We start from the raw sequence: 21,155 nt of genomic DNA on the forward strand, positions 1-21,155 counted from the left end.
TCTCCTAATGCTATAACCTAAAATATTATGACTTGCTTTCTGTCAAGGTAATTCATCATCATTTTTATACATGTGTATGATGAGTTTGGGTTACACTATATGTGTATTTATAAGTTTTACCTGCAGTACATGTATATAATGAGTTCTGTACACTTTCTCCCACTTTCTCTTGTCTGTCTCTGAACCCTGTTAATCCTGCCTTCTTTCTATCTCTTCCATTTTCAGATTCTTGTCTTTTTGTTTTGTTCTACAACTGAGTACAACAGAGCTGTCTGTGTGGGTATAGGTCAGGTTTATCTATTAGCGCTTGACTATGTCATCTATGTTATCTATGTCATCTATGTTATCTATTAGGGCTTGACTGGAGAAAATGACCCACTCACCTTAAATCTATCAATAACAAAAGAAATCATTAGTGAGAAACAGTGTTTTTGTGCTCCTCTTCTACCCATGACTGACCTTTATACTCCTACTACATTAGTTATTTCTTAAACTTTCAATTGACTGATCCTAACTACAGAATGAAAGCATCAAGCATATTAAGTTAAATCAAAAGCAAATTTATCTCAGAACATGACAATAGTATCTGACTATAGTACACAATTACTTAGTTGTCATGAAGTTCTTTAAGCATCCTGAACAGAGTATATAGCAAATCAAGAGAAGAAAAAGCCGCCAGGCAGTGGTGGCACATGCCTGTAATCCCAGCACTTGGGAGGCAGAGGCAGGTGGATTTCTGAGTTCGAGGTTAGCCTGGTCTACCGATTGAGTTCCAGGACAGCCAGGACTGCACAGAGAAACCCTGTCTCAAAAGAGAGAGAGAGAGAGAGAGAGAGAGAGAGAGAGAGAGAGAGAGTAGAGAAAACTTTATCGTAGACATGGGCAGCTGATTTAATATGTAATCTGAAAATATGTATGCCCTGAATTAAAATGTGAAATTAATGTTGCATGACAAAATGTGGGTGGTTACCATACTTTTAATCAGCATTTAAAGAACATCAGAACAAAATACTTTTTGTCTAAATGATGAACAAATATCCACCATTCAAGCATTTGTCTCACACTAGTATCTTACTAAGTAGTTTCCTCAGAGCAGCCATGATGTCCTTGTTCCTCAGAGTATATATAATGGGATTCAGAGTTGGTATCAAAATGGTGTAAAAAAGAGACAACAGTTTTCCAGTTATATCTGATTGATTTGGCTTGGGTTGTAAGTATGTGATACCAGCTGTTCCATAGAATAAGACTACAACTATGAGGTGAGAGGAACAGGTGGAGAAAGCTTTGGTCCTTCCTTTGGCTGATGACAGTTTCAGAATACTGCAGATAATTTTGCAATAGGAGAAAATGATCAGCATAAAGGGAACCATGACAAATATCATCGCAACTATGTAGACTGCTATTTCATTCACAAATGTGTCACCACAAGCAAGTTTGAGTACTGGTGGGATATCACAAATGAAGTGATTAATTCTGTTAGAGCCACAAAAAGGCAGAGAGAAAATCTGGTATGTTTGTCCAATTACAACTGGTATGACACTGATCCAGCAGGCTGCCACTAACTGTGTACAGATCCTGTGGTTCATGACTAAAGAATAGTGTAGAGGGTTACAAATGGCCACGTAACGGTCATAGGCCATTGCTGTCAGGAGGAGGCACTCTGTGCCTCCAAGCATAAGGATAAAACACATTTGAGTGGCACAGGCAAGTATAGAGATATTTCCTTTCTGAGTACACAGGTCCACAAGCATCCTTGGAATTGTGACTGTTACATAACATATTTCCACAAAAGAAAAGTTGCTAAGGAAAAAATACATAGGGGTCTGCAGAGCAGGGTCAGTTCTTGTTATGAGCACTATAGTACTGTTGCACATCAGAATAGTCAAATACATGATCAAAAATATCCCAAACAGAATCCATTGGAGATTGGGGACATCAGAAAAACCCAGTAGGATAAATTCAATCAGCGAAGAGGCATTCGATTTTTCTGGTTTAATTTTCTCTTCATCTACAGACAGTAAATAAAACATGGTACATTAATTTATACCTACAATTAAGATTGACATGTTACTGGACTTGAATGAAGAACATGAATATATATATATATATATATATATGTAGTCATATATATATGAATACAAATATATATGTGTATATATATATACACACATATGTATATATAAACTGAAAAAATTATCATTACTAACTTAGGATGTCTCAATGAGACTTGAAATTGCTGTAGATAACAGGTAAATAGTAAACATCAATTAAATCCAAGTATTAAGATCTGTTCTATTTTATCAGACTTGGACACAATGATATGTAGATATTGAGTGGAGGTCATTACCATTTCAACTATATTTACTAATCTATGCTTCTTGATGGGAGCATTGTCAGTTCAAGCAGCTTAACATATATTAGATCTAGAAAATAAGATTCACATTTGGAGGAAAATAAATCTTAAATTGTGTGTATCAAGGAAAGAAAGAGACAGAAATTTGATGGGAGAGCTTACAAAATAATAAACTGAGATGCCCCCTCCATATATATGCATTGTATATAATAATATCATTCCCTGACAATTAGTGACCTTGGTTTTACTTGTCTGTCCATTCCATATCAAAATTTTATTGTTTCATTATAAATATTGAACTTCAGTTTTATTTATTTTCCTGTTGTCTTGCTTTATTATTTCATCAATTTTATTGTTTTGTAAAATTAACTTTCCCCTTTAGCTACTGGGAAGTATATTCTAAATATTTTAAACTGTTCATTTCAATAAATAAATAAGTTCCATTTATAGTATTTTCGTATTTTTAAAAATTTCTTTGTGAAGATTTTCTTTGACATGGCTACCTCATTTTCAAGTATATTTGCTTTTCTCTCTCTTCATTCTCTTTATAATGTTTTTACTTTTACTGTACAGTTTTTTAAAACACAGTTACAGATTGCTGAGGGCCTTAAATTGATCAAATATAAAAAGGAGTCTTAAAATCAAAAGTAAACAAACAGAAAATTTCATACATTTTCACACTACAATAATCTAATGCAAAGAAATTAGTACTGTTTAAAGATCTGCTTCCCTTTTTCTTCATGAATATTTTCTAAGTTTGCAAAACAAACTGTTCTTTGTCATTTTGTAACCTTCAAGTGCTCATACTTTCCAGACTAATAAACTGATGCTTTCAGTTAAGATAATGGTAAATTAGTGCTCAAACATTATCTCCTATTTTATATTTTATTAGTACTACTTTTAAAATTTCTCTCATTTTAATTTCAAATGTATTTTTTTTTATTTTTGAGACATCTCATTATAAATAATAAAGCTAAAATGTTTATGATTAAGTCCCACATTTAAGTAAAGTACACTTATTTTCATTTTTTCTTAATTTATAACTACCCTTAAGTAAACTATAAACAACAATGTTGCATCTTACCTTTATACCTTTTCATGAAGACACTAATGGAATAGGTGATTGTTAATTTATAGCTTCTTAATTTTTTTTTTCAATAAGACACACAGCTTCTACAAGACTTGTTCTGCTGGCTTTGAACACCAACTCCTTTTAAATAAGAATGCTGATGTTTGCCCTAGGGATCAGCATCCCCTGCGTAACAATTTACCTGCAATAAACCTTCTGTTTGGCAATGATTCTAGTTCACTTTTCAAAACTTTCTTCTTTGTATGGACAAGTCCCTTACTTCCCTACTCATCATTAATCAAGCTTATTCATAGAGTTTTCCCAACTTTGTGTATGTGCATGCATGTGTGTGGGTGTGTGTTACAGAGAGAGAGAGAGAGAGAGAGACAGAGACAGAGACAGAGACAGAGACAGAGACACAGAGACAGAGAGAAAGAGACACAGAGAGAGAGAGAGAGAGAGAGAGAGAGAGAGAGAGAGAGAGAGAGAGAGAGAGAGAGAGAGAGAGAGAGAGAGCATGGAGCCTATGTACTCACATATGTGTGTAAATGAGTATGTGTAAATGTCTATGAATGTTCCAGTGTGCTCTTGAAAAGACTAGAACTCTCACCGTGTAGATTTTTAGAGATATCCACATAGAGGCCAGAGAAAGTCCACAATTTTGTTTTTATTGTGTGCACATTCATTTTATCTTTTGAATTATTTGAAAATGCCTTATATGTATACAAATGATTTTGGTGATATCAACCCTCATTCTCCCTCATCAGACTCTTCCCATTCCCTTCCATAGAAGAGAAGTTTACCCAACTCTATGTCCTCCTATAGGATTCATACTTAAATCTGTTATTTGTTTCATGTTCTCAGAAAAAGTTTATATGGAAAAATCAGAGCCCTATAACATCCTATTCTGAGTTTATTCTATTATTTATTATTAATAACTTTAGCAGTTACATGTATAAGCCATATTTATTTGAATAAGTATAGTAATAAGCAACAGGTCCTTCAAGCCCATACCTATCTGTAAACAAAATTAATAATCATTTGGCCTTGCTGTGTGTTATCTGGTTTCATATTCAAGTTTAGATGAGCTTTTTTCATTTTGTGAACTTCCATACAATAGTCCCTCTAACAAAAATTTTTGAAAATGTGGATTGGCTTGTTTCAATTAGATCCAACAGCAAAGACAATAACACAAATTAAAAAAAAAAGTTTAGAAGATCCTTTAACCAGTTCTAAATCCAAGAACTGATAACTTTGACGGATTATACTCAATGTTAATATCATAAAACTAGCTGTGAAGATAAGGGAAAGATGTTTTTATAAGTATGAAATGACAACTAAATCATATTGTTTGCATCATCTTCCAATTGAACTCCTTTAATTAAAACTGAAGCATGTTTATAATAAAGCTAAAGTACAGGAAATATTTAAATGCTTTAAAAGGAAACTGTTCTCCACAATTATAAAGAGCTAGTAACACAAAATAACTGTTTTCAGGTAAATAAAAGTTATGAAACCTACAAAAACAACCTAAAAATGTTCAGTATCTTATGACAAAAGGAGAAAATGATTTTACGATACCCATTATATAAGTGTCAACAAGGGATAATCCAACAATAATGAAATATCCATATGTATTGCTACAAAGTGATAAATGATTCATAATAGAAGGGGAAGGATGTAAAGATTTGTGTATTGAAATATAAGGACACTGGGTGAATAGTAATAGTAGGTAATTTAAAAAGATACCTTGTTGATAGGAGCCTGGTATGATTGTTCCTGAGAGGTTCTACTTACTCCTGAACAATACAGATGCAGATACTTACACCCGACCATAGGAGTGAGCTGTGAGAATCCAATGGAAGAACTAGGGGAAGGATTGAAGGAGATAAAGGAGATTACAACCCTATAAGAACATTTTCAGCTAACTGGACCACCCAGATCTCCCAGGGACCAAACCATCAGCCAAAGAGTATACATGAGGGAGCCAGGACTCCAGATACATATGTAGCAGAGGTTGGCCTTATCTGATATCAATGAGACGGGGAGGGATACTTGATGCCTCCAAGTAGGGGGATGCTAAAGGGGTGAGGCAGAAATCGGTGGATAGGTGAAGGAGCACCCTTTATAGGGGCAAAATGGAGGGGGGTGGGGGATATGATGGGGTTTATGGAGGGGTAACAAGGAATGGGGGTATCATTTGAAATATAAACAAATAAAATTAATAATAGAAATGATAATATGGGATGTTAATTGTTTTCATTTTTTCATGTTTCAAAGCCTCACACAGTTTTGATAGATAGTTCTTAAGAATTATACCATACATACTCTGGATATGAATATTCTTAAGTGATGATATTCTTAAGTTCCATCCATTTACTCAGAAATTTCATAATGTCTTTGCTTTTAATAGCTGTATAATTTTCCATTGTATAAATATACCATATTTTCTTCATCCATTATACAGTTGAGGAACATGTAGGCTATTTCCAGTTCCTGGTTTTTGTAAATAAAGTGGCTATGAACATTTTGAGCAAGTGTTCCTGGGCATTTTGGGGCTATTTGCCCAGGAATGGTATAGCTGGGTCCTTGGATAGGACTATCCTCAATTTTCTGAGAAACTGCCAGAATGTACAAGTTTGCACTACCATCAGCCATGGAGGATTATTCACCTTTTACCCCATCCTTGCTAACATGTGCTGTCACTTGAATTTTTGGTCTTGGCCATTCTGAAGGGTGTAAGATGGAATCTCAGGGTCCTTTAGATTTACATTTCTCTGATGACCAAGTAGGTTGAGCAGAAGTGATTCTGTGCCATTAGAGATTTTTCTGTTGAGAATTCTGTTTGGCTCTGTACCATATTTTTAATTGGTTATTTGATTTATTTGTCTCTAATGTCTTGAGTTCATTATATATTTTGAATATTAGTCCTTTGTTGGAAATAGGGTTGGTCAAGTTCTTTTCCCAGTCTCTAGGCAGATGTTTTGTTCTATTGATTTGGTCCTTAGCCTTGCAAACAGTTTTCAGTTTCAGAGGAACGAATTATTTATTTATTTATTTATTTATTTATTTATTTATTATTTTAGACCAAGTGATAAGCCATTTACTATAACACATCATGGGTGGAACATAGTTTTTAGTCAGTCATTCAAATCGCCAGTATAAACAGTCACAATGTTAGAAGGTGATTTAACTGTGATATTATCAAAGCAATGGAAACCCTAGTTATTTGTTTGTTTGTTTACATATTTATTTATAGTAGATTGCTTCATGCAAGTCTAATTTTAGCATCATCAAATATTCTTAGCATTATATTATTGACTCTAGTTACTATTTCAAGTCACAATCCTGAAGTAGAGTCTTGCTGCAGTACAAAAGTAAAGCATTGATTCAAATGATGAGCAGCTTGCCCCATCATGGAAAGGGCAACTACAGCAGTCATGATATCATAGGTGTGAACAGCATAAAGAATTACTGCATCATTCATGACATTTTAGGTATGTGAAAGGACTACACCATTCATGATACTATAGGTGTGTAACATTCATCAAACATTTGATCTGGGCTCTCAGTTTGGCATTCCATTTAAGTAACCTGAAAATAATAAGAATTTGTTACAGCTAATCAAATATTTTAATAAGCCATGAAAGGCAAGGTATCATAGGAAGTCCGTAATTTTCAGCTATTTGGAGAAATTTTGCTTTGCATAAATCAAACTGGAGTTCCCTTTGAAATTTCCTTCCCTAAAAAATATGCCATAACAATGTATGTTCCTGTTCATCATTGTCTTTTCAGGCTTATGATGTGACTACTACTGCTTTGTGAAATTTTGTTTAACAATTAATGATTTTAATAATCAGAACAACAATTTCAAGGTAGAAGTAAATAAAGAATTTGAGCCTGTTTCTAAGAAATTTACTCCTTATGTCACATTTACTATATTGAATGTAAATACCTTACTGATATAACACAATGGAACTATTGAATATGTAGATAATTTTGTTCTATTTTGGCCAAATATAATTCTGTAATGTGAATATTTAAAATAAAATAATTCAATTTAAATGTATAGTAGTTTTGGTTATGCACAATGATTGCATTCAATCTTATGCCCTCCCCAAATCCTTCCCCTATATCCCCTCCCCTTCTCTGATCTGGTGGGATTCCCCTAGTATCCCCCCACTCTGGCACTTCAAGTCTGAGAAGCTAGGCACTTCCTTTCCCACTGAGGCTAGACAAGGCAGCCCAGTTAGAAGAACATATTCATGAAGGGGGTATAAAATAGTCATAAGAGATAGATGAAGGAAGCCGGGCGTGGTGGTGCACGCCTTTAATCCCAGTACTCGGGAGGCAGAGGCAGGCGGATTTCTGAGTTCGAGGCCAGCCTGGTCTACAAAGTGAGTTCCAGGACAGCCAGAGCTATACAGAGAAACCCTTTCTCGAAAAACCATAAACCAACAAACAAACAAACAAAAAAAGAGATAGATGAAGGAAGAAAACTAGAAGGGAAGGGGAGAAGGAGAAGAATAAGGAGTTCAGGATCAGATGTGAGGAAGATCAGAATAGATGGATAGATGGCCATGAAATATGTAATCAATGGAAACAAGGATATAGGGGAATCTCTAGAACAAGAGAGACCTGAGATAAGGCAGGAATCTAAGAAATCACTGGGGTGACCTTAGCTGTGACTCACAACAATGGGTATACAGAACCTACAGTGGTCACCTCCTATAGACAGGCAGGACCCCCAGTGAAATGATAGAGACACTAATGCACCCACAAAACTTTCAACCCAACTGACTTTGACAAGCAGACACCTACATTCAAACAGCAAATAGGGCTTGCGGATTCTTATGGAAGGATAGTAGGAATGATTGCAGTCCCTGAAGGGAATAGAAAATGCACAAGAAAACCAACAGAGCCAACTAACCTAGATCCCTGAGGCTCTCAGAGTCTGAACCACCAACTAAAGAACATACACTGGCTCGACCTAAGCCTCTCCACACATATGTAGCAGATGTGCAGCTTGGTCTCCATGTGGTTCCCAGAACAAATGTAACAGAGGTTCTTCATAAAGCTGTAACATGACTATGGTATCAGTGCACTAACAGAGCTTTCTTTCCTGGCCTCGGTGGGAAAGGGTCTGCCTAATATGGCAGAGACTTGATGTTCCAGGATGGAGGTATATCCAGAGTCCCTAACCTCTCAGAGGAGAACGGGAGGAGAGGAGGGTCTCTGTGAGCAGCTAGGTCTTCATGTGGGTCCAAACAACTGGAACGGGGGATTTCCCAAAATAGATCCCATTTATTAACTGTTGATTTTACTATTGGTGTTCTGTTCAGAAATTTGTCTCCTGTGCCAATGAATTCAAGGATGTTCCCCATTTTCCCCTTTATTAGATTTAATGTGTTCAGTTTTATGTTCAGGGCAATAGATATGGGTCCATTTGCATTCTTCTACATGCAGACACTCATTTAGATCACCACAATATGCTAAAGATATTTCATTTTCCCATTGTATAATTTTGGCTTTCTTGTCAAATATCAAGTGACTGTAATTGTGTGGGTTAACGTCTAGGTCTTTGATTCTATTCCATTGAACAGACTGTCTGTTTTTATATCAATGCCGTGTGATTTGTACTGCTATTTATCTGTAGTATAGCTTGAAGTCAGGGATGGTAATACCACCAGATGTTATTTTATTATACAGGATTTTTAAAAAGCTACACTTGGTTTTTTGTTTTTTCATTTGAAGCTGAAAAATATCTTTTTACAGTCTGTAAAGAATTGTGTTGGATTATTGATCAGGATTGCATTGAATCTGTAGATTGATTTTTGGTAAAATACCAATATTTTCCATGTTAATCCTACCAACTCATGAGCATGGGAGCACTTTCCTTCTTCTTCTTCTTCTTCTTCTTCTTCTTCTTCTTCTTCTTCTTCTTCTTCTTCTTCTTCTTCTTCTTCTTCTTCTTCTTCTTTTGGTTTTTCGAGACAGAGTGTCTCTGTGTAGCCCTGGCTGTCCTGGAACTCACTTTGTAGACCAGGCTGGCCTCGAACTCGGAAATCCATATGCCTCTGCCTCCCAAGAGCTGGGATTAAAGGCGTGTGCCACCACCGCCTGGCTCCATCTTCTTATATCTTCCTCATCTTCCTCAGGTTTTTTTTTTTTTTTTTTTTTACTCAAAGTCTTTAATTTTTTGTCATTTGCTCTGTTAGAGTTACATCAATGTATTTTATATCATTTATGACTATAGAAAAGAGTCTTGTTTCCTTAATCTTTTTCTTAGCATACTTATTTTTGCATGAATAAGGGCTACCAATTTTGTGTCCAGTCTCTTTGTTGAAGGTTTTTATCTGCTGTAGGAGTTCTAAGAAGAAATTTTTGAATGAATATTGTATAGTACCATATCAACTGCAAATAGGGATACTTTGATTTGTTCCTTTCCAATTTACATCCCTTTGATCTCCTTTAGTTGTCTTGTTTCTCTATTTAGATCTTGAAATACTATGTTAAATAGATAGAGAGAGAGTGGTAAGCCTTGCCTTGTTCTTGATGTTAATGGAATTGCTTTAAATTTCTCTGCATTTAATTTGGTGTTGGCAATTGGCTTGCTTTCTATGGCTTTTACTATGTTTAGGTATGCTTCTTGTATGCCTGATATCTCCTTTTTGTTGTTGTTGTTAACATGAAGGGGTGTTGAATTTTTTCAAAGGCTTTGTCAGCATGTAATGAGATGGTCATTTTTTTCACTTTATATGGTGGATTACATTGATGGATTTTCATATGTAGAATAACCCCTGCATTCCATGGATAAAGCTTACTTGATCATGGTGGCTGATGTTTTTGATGTTTTCTTGGTTTTGGTTTGCTAGTATTTTACTGAGCATTTTTCCCTCAAAATTCATAAGAGAAATTGGTCTAAAAGACTCTTTTGTTGTAGATTCTTTGTGTTGTTTAGGTATCAGGATGATTGTGGTCATATAGAATGAGTTTAGCCATGGTCCTTCTTATTCTATTTTGTGGAATAGTTGAATGTCTGCTTTTTATTTCCTTTGGGTTATAGGACTACTTAAGTTGTTTACCTGATTTCATTTAATTTTGGTAAGTGATATCTAGCAAGAAAAATCTTCCATTTTGTTTAAATTTTCCAATTTTGTGGCACACAGGTTTTTGAATAAGACACAATGATTCTTTGAATTTTCTCAATACCAATTGTTATATCTATTTGTTTCTGGTTTTATTACTTATGATACTTTGTATATTTTAGTGAGTTTTGTTAAGGGGTTGTCTGTCTTGTTGATTTTTCTCAAAGAACCAACTTTTGGTTTCCTTTATTATTTTTGGGTTTTTGTTGTTGTTGTTTCTAGTGTATTGATTCCAGCCTGGAGCTTGATTATTTCCTTCCATCTACTCTTTTCATGTGAGTTTGCTTCTTCTTGTTATAGGACTTTCAAGTGGGCTTTTATGTCTCTTTAATTTCTTTGTTTCTTTTTCTTTCTTTCTTTCTTTCTTTTTTTTTTTAACTTTATTGGATTTTTTCTTTATTTACATTTCAAATGTTATCCCCTTCCTGTTTTCTCCTCTGAAAACTCCCCCCTCCTATACTCTCCCCCTCTTCCTACTCACCAACTCACCCACTCCCTCTTCTTAGCCCTGGCATTCCCCTACACAGGGTCATAGAGCCTTCATAGAGTCTATGCATTTGGAGCCATAAGACCCACAACATGTGCTCTTTGGTTGGTGGTTTAGTCTCTGAGAGCTCTGGGAGTACTGGTTAATTCATATTTTTGTTTCCCCTATGTGGCTTCAAACACCCTCAACTCCTTGGGTCCTTTCTCTAACTCCTTCATTGGGAACTCAGTCCCATGGATGGATGTGAGAATCCACTTCTGTATTTGTCAGGCACTGGCAGATCCTTTCAGGAGACAGATATATCAGGCTCCTGGCAGCAAGCACTTGGCATCCACAAAAGTGTCTGTGTTTGGTGATTTTATATGGGATGGATCCCCAGGTGAGGCAGTACCTGGATGGCCTTTCCTTCAGGCCCTGCTCAACACTTTGTCTCTGTAACTCCTTCCATGGTTGTTTTGTTTCCCCTTCTTAGAAGGATCAAAATATCCACACTTTGGTCTTCCTTTTTCTTGAGTTTCATGTAGTTTGTGAATTGTATCTTGCACATTCCTAGCTTCTGGGCTAATATCCACTTATCAATGAGTACATATCATATGAGTTCTTTTGTGAGCTGGTTACCTCACTCAATATGATATCCTCAAGATCTATTCATTTGCCTAAGAATTTCATAAATTCATTGTTTTTAATAGCTGTGTATACTCCATTGTGTAAATGTACCACATTTTCTGTGTCCATTCCTCTGTTGAAGGATACCTGGGTTCTTTCCAGCTTCTGGCTATTATAAATAAGGCTGCCATGAACATAGGGGAGCATGTGTCCTTATTACATGTTAGGGCATTGTCTTAGTCAGAGTTTCTATTCCTGCACAAACATCATGACCAAGAAGCAAGTTGGGGAGGAAAGGGTTTATTTGGCTTACACTTCCATGCTGTTGTTCATCACCAAAGAAGTCAGGACTGGAACTCAAGCAGGTCAGGAAGCAGGAGCTGATGCAGAGGCCATGGAGGGATGTTCTTTATTGGCTTACCTCCTCTGGCTTGCTCAGCCTGCTCTCTTATAGAACCCAAGACTACCAGCCCAGAGATGGAACCACCCACAAGAGGCCTTTCCCCCTTGATCACTAATTAAGAAAATGCCTTACAGTTGGATCTCATGGAGGCATTTCCTTAACTGAAGCTCCTTTCTCTGTGATAACTCCAGCTGTGTCAAGTTGACACAAAACTAGCCAGTACAGGCATCTTCTGGGTATATGCCTAGGCATGGTATAGCTGGGTCCTCAGGTAGTACTATGACCAGTATTATGAGGAACCATGAGAGTGATTTCTAGAGTGGTTGTACCTGCTTCCAATCCCACCAACAATGAGGGAGTGTTCCTCTTTCTTCACATCCTCGCCAGCATCTGCTGTCACCTGAGTTTTTGATTTTAGCCATTCTGACTAGTGTGAGGTAGAATCTCAGGGTTGTTTTGATTTGAATTTCCCTGATGACTAATGATGTTGAACATTTTTAGTTGCTTCTCAGCCATTTGGCATTCCTCAGATGGGAATTCTTTGTTTAGCTTAGTACACTATTTTTTTAATAGGGTTATTTGGTTTTCTGGAGTCTAACTTCTTGAGTTCTTTGTAAATATTAGATATTAGCCCTCTATGAGATTTAGGATTGGTAAAGATCTTTGTCCAGTCAGTTGGTTGCCTTTTTGTCCTATTGATAGTGTCCTTTGACTTACAGAAACTTTGCAGTTTTATGAGGTCCTATTTGTCAATACTTTATCTCACAGCACTGGACACTGGTGTTCTGTTCAGGAATATTTTCCCTGTGCCCATATGTTCAAGTTTCTTCCTCACTTTCTCCTCTATAAGTTGTAGTGTATCTGCTTTTATGTAAAGGTCCTTGATCCACTTGGACTTGAGCTTTGTTCAAAGAGATAGGAATGGATTGATTTGAATTCTTCTACATGCTAACTGCCAGTTGAACTAGCACCATGCTGTCTTTTTTCCACTGGATGATTTTAACTCCTTTGTCAAAGATCAAGTGACCATAGGTGTGAGAGTTCATTTCTGAGTCTTCAATTCTATTCCATTGATCTACCTGCCTGTCAATGTACCAGTACTACACTGTTTGTTTTTTTGTTTGTTTGTTTGTTTGTCTTTATCACAATTGCTCTGTAGTACAGCTTGAGGTCAGGCATGGTGATTCTACCAGAAGTTCTTTTATTGTTGAGAGTAGTTTTGAGAGTAGTTTTGGCTATCCAGGGTTTTTTGTTATTCGAGATGAATTTGGAAATTGCTCTTTCTAAATCTATGAAGAATTGAGTTGGATTTTTGATGGGGATTGCATTGAATCTGCATATTGCTTTCAGCAAGATAGCCACTTTCATCATATTAATTCTGCCAATCCACGAGCATGGGAGGAGATCTTTCCATCTTCTGAGATCTTCAATTTCTTTCTTCAGAGACTTGAAGATCTTATCATACAGATCTTTCACTTGCTTAGTTAGAGTCACACCAAGTTATTTTTTATTATTTGTGACTATTGTGAAGGGTGTTGTTTCACTACTTTCTGTCTCAGCCTGTTTTTCATTTATGTAGAGAAAAGACACTGATTTGTTTGAATTAAATTTATATCCAGCTATTTCACTCAAGTTTATCAGGTTTAGACATCCTCTGGTGGAATTTTTGGGGTCACTTATGTACACTATCATATCATCTGTAAAAAGCGATATTTCCTTATATTGAACCACCCCTGCATCCCTGGAATGAAGCCTACTTGATTATGATGGATAATCGTTTTAATGTATTCTTGGATACAGTTTGCAAGAATTTTATTGAGTACTTTTTCACTGATACTCATTAGGGAAATTGGTCTGAACTTCTATTTCTTTGTTTAGTTTTTGTGTGGTTTAGGTATCTGAGCAACAGTGGCTTCATAGAATGAATTGGATAGAGTACCCTCTGTTTCTATTTTGTGGAATAGTTTGAGGATTATTAGTATTAGGTCTTTGAAGTTCTGATAGAATTCTGCACTAAACCCATCAGGTCCTGGGCTTTTTGTTGTTGTTGTGAGACTATTGATGATATATATATATATGGATATATATATATCCATATATATATATATATATATATGGATATGGAACTGTTTACATCATTAATCTGATCTTGATTTCACTTTGGTACCCAGTTTAGTAAATTTTCCATTTCATCCAGGTTTTCTAGTTTTGTTGAGTATAGGTTTTTGTAGTAGGATCTGATGATATTTTTGGATTTCCTCAGTTTCTGTTGTTATGTCTTCCTTTTCCTTTCTGATTTTGTCAATTAGAATACTGTTTCTGTGTCCTCTAGTTAGTCTGTGCCCAGTTAGTCTGGCTAAGGGTTTATGTATTTTGTTGATTTTCTTAAAGAACCAGCTCCAGGTTTGGTTGATTCTTTGTATAGGTGTTTTTTATTCCACTTGGTTGATTTCAGCCTTAATTTGATATCTTGTCATCTACCCTTTTTGGACGAATTTCCTTCTTTTCTGTTCTAGATCTTTCAGGTGTACTGTTAAGCTGCTAGTTTATGCTCTCTTCAGTTTCTTTTTGAGGTACTCAGAGCTATGAGTTTTCCTCTTAGGAATGCTTTCATTGTGTCCCATAAGTTTGGGTATGTTGTAGCTTCATTTTCATTAGACTCTAAACCATATTTTCTTTCTTTCTTTATTTCTTCCTTGACCAAGTTATCATTGAGTACAGTGTTGTTTAGCTTCCACATATATGTGGGCTTTCTATTATTTGTATTGTTATTAAAGATCAGGTAGTCTGTGGTGATCTGAATGGATGCATGGGATTATTTCAATCTTCTTATATCTGTTGAGGCCTGTTTTGTGACCTATTATATGGTCAATTTTTGAGAAGGTACCATGAGGTGCTGAGAAGAAGGTATACCCTTTTGTTTTAGGATAAAATGTTCTATAGATATCTGTTAAATCCATTTGTTTTATAATTTCTGTTAGTTTCATTGTGTCTCTGTTCAGTTTGCTTGTTTTCCACTATCTGTCTACTGATGAGAGTAGGGTGTTGAAGTCTCCCAGTATTATTGTGTGTGGTGCAATGTGTGCTTTGAACTTTAGTAAAATTTCTTTTATGAATGTGGATGCCCTTGCATTTGGAGCATAGATGTTCAGAATTGAGACACTACCTCAGAGTAAAAGGCTGGAAAACAAATTTCCAATCAAATGGTCTCAAGAAACAAGCTGAACTAGCCATTCTAATACCCAATAAAATCGACTTTCAACCTAAAATTATCAAAAAAGATTAGGAAGGGCAATTTATACTCATCAAAGATAACATCTACCAAGGTGAACACTCAATTGTTTTCTCAGTTGGAAAAGGTTCAATTACTACTGACATTTCCTTACGGATTATAGGTCTATCATTTATATTCCAGATCTGACCTTGATTTAAGTTTGCTACCTGGCAAATACTGAGAAAATTATCCATTTCTTTTTCTTTTTTTTTAAATCAGTGATTCATTTAATGATTAAGTACACATGAGCTCAAAAGATGGTCAGCTAGCAAAAGCTACATATTCAAGGAATCTCCACCTGAGTATGATCTTTTGGACCAACAGACTTCTACTTTGGAGAAACCCTGCCAAGCTCTGACCCCTGACCTTCATAAGTGCATGAGATAAGTTTATGAAACTTACAATAATGATAAATTAAATTAAAAAGATGTTTGAAGTGTTTCTAATTTGAAGACACACCCAGAGATACACAGACATCATAAAAAAATGTACAATTTTAAAAGTCCTATATAAAAGAAAAACAATCATTTTCTTTTTTCTTTTTTTATTCACTTTTTTAAAAATTAGGTATTTTCTTCATTTATATTTCAAATGCTATCCCAAAAGTCCCTCATACCCCCCTCTCCCCGCCCCCCTACCCACCCACTCCCATTTCTTGGCCCTGGAGTTCCACTGTACTGAGACATATAAATTTTCAAGGGGCCTCTCTTCCCAATGATGGCCCACTAGGCCATCTTCTGATACATGTGCAGCTAGAGACATGAACTCTGGGGGTACTGGTTAGTTCATATTGTTGTTCCACCTATAGGGTTGCAGACCCCTTTAGCGCCTTGTGTACTTTCTCTAGCTCCTCTATTGGGGGTCCTGTGTTCCATCCAATAGCTGACTGTGAGCATCCACTTCTATGTTTTCCAGGCACTGGCATAGCCTCACCAGAGACAGCTATATCAAGGTCCCATTTCTTTTAGTTTGTTTATTTTTTATTGGAGAAATGATACCAGAGGTATAGTGAGATAGCAATGACTATTCATTGTTGATTCCTGCTATTTTGTTGTTGGTGGTGGTGATGGTAGTGGTGTGTGTGTGTGTGTTATGCATCCTTTGATTTTATGTTGCTGTTTTGGTATTATTTATTCCATGTTGAGGTAAATGTGTCCAACCCAAATATGCCCCAGCAATGAAAACACAACACGTTTAATATGATTACATGCTGTGCACACAGATTGGGCAGATCCATTGCTACACTACCATCTTCCACAGCATATGAGACTCCTTAGAACTTGCAATTTTTCCAGGCCATGTGCTTCTGCTCTGTTTTTTTCTCCTTATTCTTCCTCCTCTGTGTCTTCTCCTTCTTCCATTTTCTCCTTCTCTCTCTCACCTTCTGTTCCACCTTCTGTTTTATCTGCCCAATCATCAGCTCTCCTTTATTTTACAAATTAAGGTCAGAAGCAGTTTTATAGGAAATCACCTGAGTGCTGACTCATTCCTTGTTCACAACCACCCACAAAAGAATGGAATTAACATCAAATATAATTAGCCCCAGGGCTATCCACAACAATTCCCTGTCTTTTCATGATGGTAGTTAACTTCTTTAAGTTAATGTTTTCTTCTAAAAACTGCTGGAATGCCATATTTACAAATAAATATTCTTCAATTTTGTTTTATTATAGAATATCATTTTCTCCATCTATAGTGACTGGAAGTTTTGCTGGGATAACATCTATGGTCTCTTAGAATTTTGAGCTTACCTGTCCAGGCCTTTCTGTTTTTTTAGAGTCTTCACTTAGCAATGAGGTGTAATTGTAATAGATCTGTCTTTATATGTGACTTGGGATTTTTCTTGCAGCTTTTAATATTCTATTTATTTTCTGTAGTTTTAGTGTTTTGATTATTATGTGTTGAGCGGACTTTCTTCTCCTGTATTTTGGTATTCTGTACTTGTCTTAAATATTTATAGGCATCTTTTACTTTAGGTTAAACAATTTTTCTCTTATGACTTTGTTGAAAATATTTTCTGAGCATTTTGCTGGGCTTTAACTCCTTTGGTTCATTCCTATTATTCTTAAGTTTGGTCTCTTTTATAGTTTCCCAGTTTTCCTGAATGTTTTGTGTCAGGAGTTTCTTTTTTTCTTTTTCTTTTGACTGTTATCATTTTCTTTAAGCAATATATCCATTTCTTCTATAGTAGCTACAAGATCTGAGAGTCTCTCTTTCTCCTCATATATTCACTTTCAGAAGCCTGCCACTATCATTATTGTTAACACTCCTAAATTTTCATCTCCAGAATCTCCTGAGTTGCTACGTTCTTACCAATTCTATTTCTATTTTCACATCTTCAAAAGTTTTATTCATTTTCTTCTACTGTATTTTCCTGGATTTCTTTAAGCGTTTATACATTTCTTCTCTTATGATCTCTATCATTTTCACAGAGACAGTTTTAGAGAGTTTCTCATCTGCTACAACCTAGTTGGAATATTCAGGACCTTCTGTGTTAGGTTTACTAGAGACTAGTGGCGACATATTGTTCTAGCTATTATTGATGATGTTTTTCCACTTGTATCTAGCCATCAGTGATTGGAAAGTTTATAATTCTTCATGCTGATATCTGTTTTATGTTTTTGTTCATGTGTTTGTTTTCTTTTTTGTTGTTGTTTGCTTTGTTTTGGTTTGTTTGTTTTGGTTGGCTGGTTGTTTTCTTTCTCTTTTGTGTTTCCTCTGTGGATTTTTGCAGACTGTGTGTTACCTGGTAGGAAATTTCCTGTAGGCATGATAGGTATGACCACTGGGAGTTTCACATAAAATATACAGCATGCAATTCCTAAGTAGCTCCTTCTTTGTGAGATAATCCTTTTACTCATCAAACAAATCATTTGCAAATATATGTAAACAAAACTTGACTTCTTTTATTAACACTTTCTTCTTTCCTGTTAGATTTTTCATCTTTCCCTTCTTGAATATCTTTTTGCATAATCAGCTATTTTCTAACAGACCATTTTGTATCGGATCTAGAATTTTTATCTTTGACTTTTTTTTTTTTCCTTCTCTACTACCTCCTTCAGAAAGTTTGTGATTTCTTCCCAGGCCTTATGTATCCTTTTACTTCCTGTCCATGTTCTTTCTGTGCTTGTTATTTTGACTATGGCACATCCTCTGGATTCTACTCAAAACACTTGTTTATTGCTGTCACTGCTGTTTCAGCTTTCTGTGTTGTGTCTCCTGCTGCTCTCACATGGACTGGAATTGGAATTGCCTTTGGATCTGCTTCAACTACTACACTCCTGCCCCGCCCCGCCCCCCGCCCCCAACTGCTGGAGCTGCTTACAGTGATGCTACTAGACATACAGCTATTGCTGTTTAGGTACTACAATTATTTGTTTTATCGCCTGCTTGACCTCTATTTCTGCTCCTATTTTTTCTTTTTTTCTTCATGTACTCTCAATACTGACTCTACAGACACTTCAGAAAATTTTCTAGACTCTAAAGGAAAATGGTTCTACTCAATAGTAAATTCCATTGTACCAGAATAACTCAGGTCTCAGAAGTTCAATTTCTAGTGTGTAGAAAAATTCTTTTGAATACAGATTTAAGATTCATGTTAGATTGCTGTCTCATTATTGCATTAATGATCATGGTAGAATTTAATTTTCCTGGATTAATATGCCATGATTTTCTTAGCTATGGGCATCTGACCAGTTTCTGACTCTTTAGATTTTAATTAATATACACATGTCTCTATGAACAATTTTACATTTATTTTATATATTTGTTTTATAATTAATAAATATTTATTTGCATATTTTGTATAATGAGAAAACAAGATGTTTTCTGATATGGTCTTACTAGTTTACATTACCACCACTACCCATATACCTGTGTCCATAATTTGGAGATAGTTGGAATTTCTGGAATTTCAGTTTCAGCTTTCAACATTGGTGACCTCATTCGTGCTATTATTACAAACTGTGTGCATATAATCAACCTTGGTTCCTTTAAAATTTGTTTCTGTTTTGATAACAATTTCATTTCATAACTTGTTGGGAATGATTTTTTTTTCTTTTTGGGGTGTTCTTTATAGGAGGCTATTCTAGATGAGAAAGAAAATCCAAGGATATCTGGAAGTGTCCATAACAGAATCAAGTTGGTCAGACCTATCTGTGTCAGAAGCAAGAATAGTTTCCTTTTGATTTTCTAAAGTTATAGTTGCATATATGTCTGTCATAAACATTTTCTGATTCAAATATCTGTTAAGTAGTTTTCCCTCTTTCATGACGTATTATAACCATAGTAGAAAGCAGAGTTTGTTTTAAATCCTAGTTTTTTTTTTAAATATAAATAGTATTTCCTTACTAGACATTCAATATAAATGATTATAGAAATATATAATTTTTTTTTGTATTAGTACATGCTCTTCAGAAGTTCTATATAAATAGTATGTTTAGATTTAAGAAAGGTTGCCAAATTATAATGGATTCAAGAAATAATTTTAATAAAACATTTTTCAAACTAAACTCAGGAAGATTACATACATTATATTTTAAAATATGCATTCTACATGTATGTATTCATATTTAATGTGGACAAATCTATGTCAACATTTGATATAACCTAAGGTGAAAAAAACATAAATTTTAAAAGAAGAATTTGTTAGCAAGGCTATTATATCTGTATGTTCCATATAAATACATACACCTTATTTTATGAGCTACAAGCTACCTATGTTATATTGAAGGGAAAGTATATGAATAAAGTTTATTATTAATTAATTAATTTTGTCTTTGAAACACAGTGTCCTATATACCATATTGGCCACCAAGCCAGAGTATAGTTTCAACCTTGGTCTTGATTTCTTGATCCTGCTGCCTTAACCTTTTTGGGGATGGAATGATACCTTTGCTAGCAAATCCTACATTTAGTTCTTGTTTTTTATATCTTAGTTTACATCAAATGTTGACAGAGATTTGTCCACATTACATATAAATATTCTACCAATAGGGAAATCTTATTAAAAGAACATCCTTTTTTTAAAAAATATATTTTGGATATTCCTCCTGCCTCCCAGTTCTGCCATGAGCTGGATGATTCTACTTCCCGTATTTGTTGACATGAGTAGTTGTTTCCATCTTCTGTAACTCTACCAACAGGGTTTGAAACTGCAATTTATCAGAATAAATTCACCAATTTTAATTTTTTTTCCAAGACCACATTATCCCTGCTGATAGTTTTATTGTATAAGACTTTGAGAATTGTAACTCAGAAATACACACAGCACAAAGGCATGCATGAAACTCATTCTACATAATGGTTTGAGAAATGCAATGTATTTTTTTTTATCACATTTACCACTTAACTTCTTCCCAACTCCTCCAAGTTGTATACCTATTTTATTACCTGCCCACTACTTGATAACATTTAAATTCTAAACCTATGTAGCCAATTATGTGCTCCTGCTAACAAGGTCATCTACCATAGCTTGGTTAGATCCACCATGATACTCTTAAATAAAACTATTTTTTCTCTCTCCCAGGACATGTCAATTACAAATAGCTCCTCAATTAGGAGTGAATGCTCATTATACCCTACTCCCTAGTGCTATAATATTGACTACAGAGAGAAAAGATTATTATAATTTCTTTATGGATTGCCACAGGCCCATTAACTGTACTTAGTCATACAAAGGTCACATCTTTATATGAGCTCATATCTTTATATGAGATACGTTATTAATAATTATAATTGGATATTGTAGAAATAAAGTTAACAGTTCTGTGCTAAACCTGCATGCAAAATATACAAAGAAGCCATTTTTGTAATT

General features: G+C 35.2%; 1 protein-coding gene across 4 annotated transcripts; it reads right to left on the reverse strand.

The window, feature by feature from the left end:
* Positions 1-1,058: 1,058 nt before the first annotated feature.
* Positions 1,059-9,170, reverse strand: LOC110289971 (olfactory receptor 10AG1-like). 4 transcript variants are annotated; one of them, XM_085830114.1, is made up of 2 exons: positions 9,110-9,170; positions 1,059-1,987 (listed from the first exon to the last, which is right to left on the reverse strand). In XM_085830114.1, the coding sequence occupies exons 1-2, from the start codon at positions 9,168-9,170 to the stop codon at positions 1,059-1,061; spliced, it is 990 nt and encodes a 329-aa protein (XP_085686240.1). The 4 variants fall into 4 exon arrangements, with proteins under 4 accessions (XP_085686240.1, XP_085686241.1, XP_085686242.1 ...); XM_085830115.1 differs by lacking the exon at positions 9,110-9,170 and adding an exon at positions 5,724-5,748 and having other exon boundaries at positions 1,059-1,990; XM_085830116.1 differs by lacking the exon at positions 9,110-9,170 and adding an exon at positions 3,011-3,022 and having other exon boundaries at positions 1,059-2,000.
* Positions 9,171-21,155: the final 11,985 nt, after the last annotated feature.

The sequence above is a fragment of the Mus caroli genome, unplaced genomic scaffold (genome assembly GCF_978045245.1).
Source record: "Mus caroli unplaced genomic scaffold, Mus_caroli_1 scaffold_2, whole genome shotgun sequence".
In the NCBI taxonomy this organism is placed as follows: Eukaryota; Metazoa; Chordata; class Mammalia; order Rodentia; family Muridae; genus Mus; species Mus caroli.

Bases quoted from the DNA above. Each gene is read 5' to 3' on its own strand.
- LOC110289971 (XM_085830114.1), bottom strand. From the start codon at position 9,170: ATGAAAAAACAAAAAACCAAGTGTAGCTTTTTAAAAATCCTGTATAAT. The intron at 1,988-9,109 runs GTGGTATTACCA...AAATTAAACCAG, and splicing joins GTATAATAAAATAACATCTG to AAAAATCGAATGCCTCTTCG.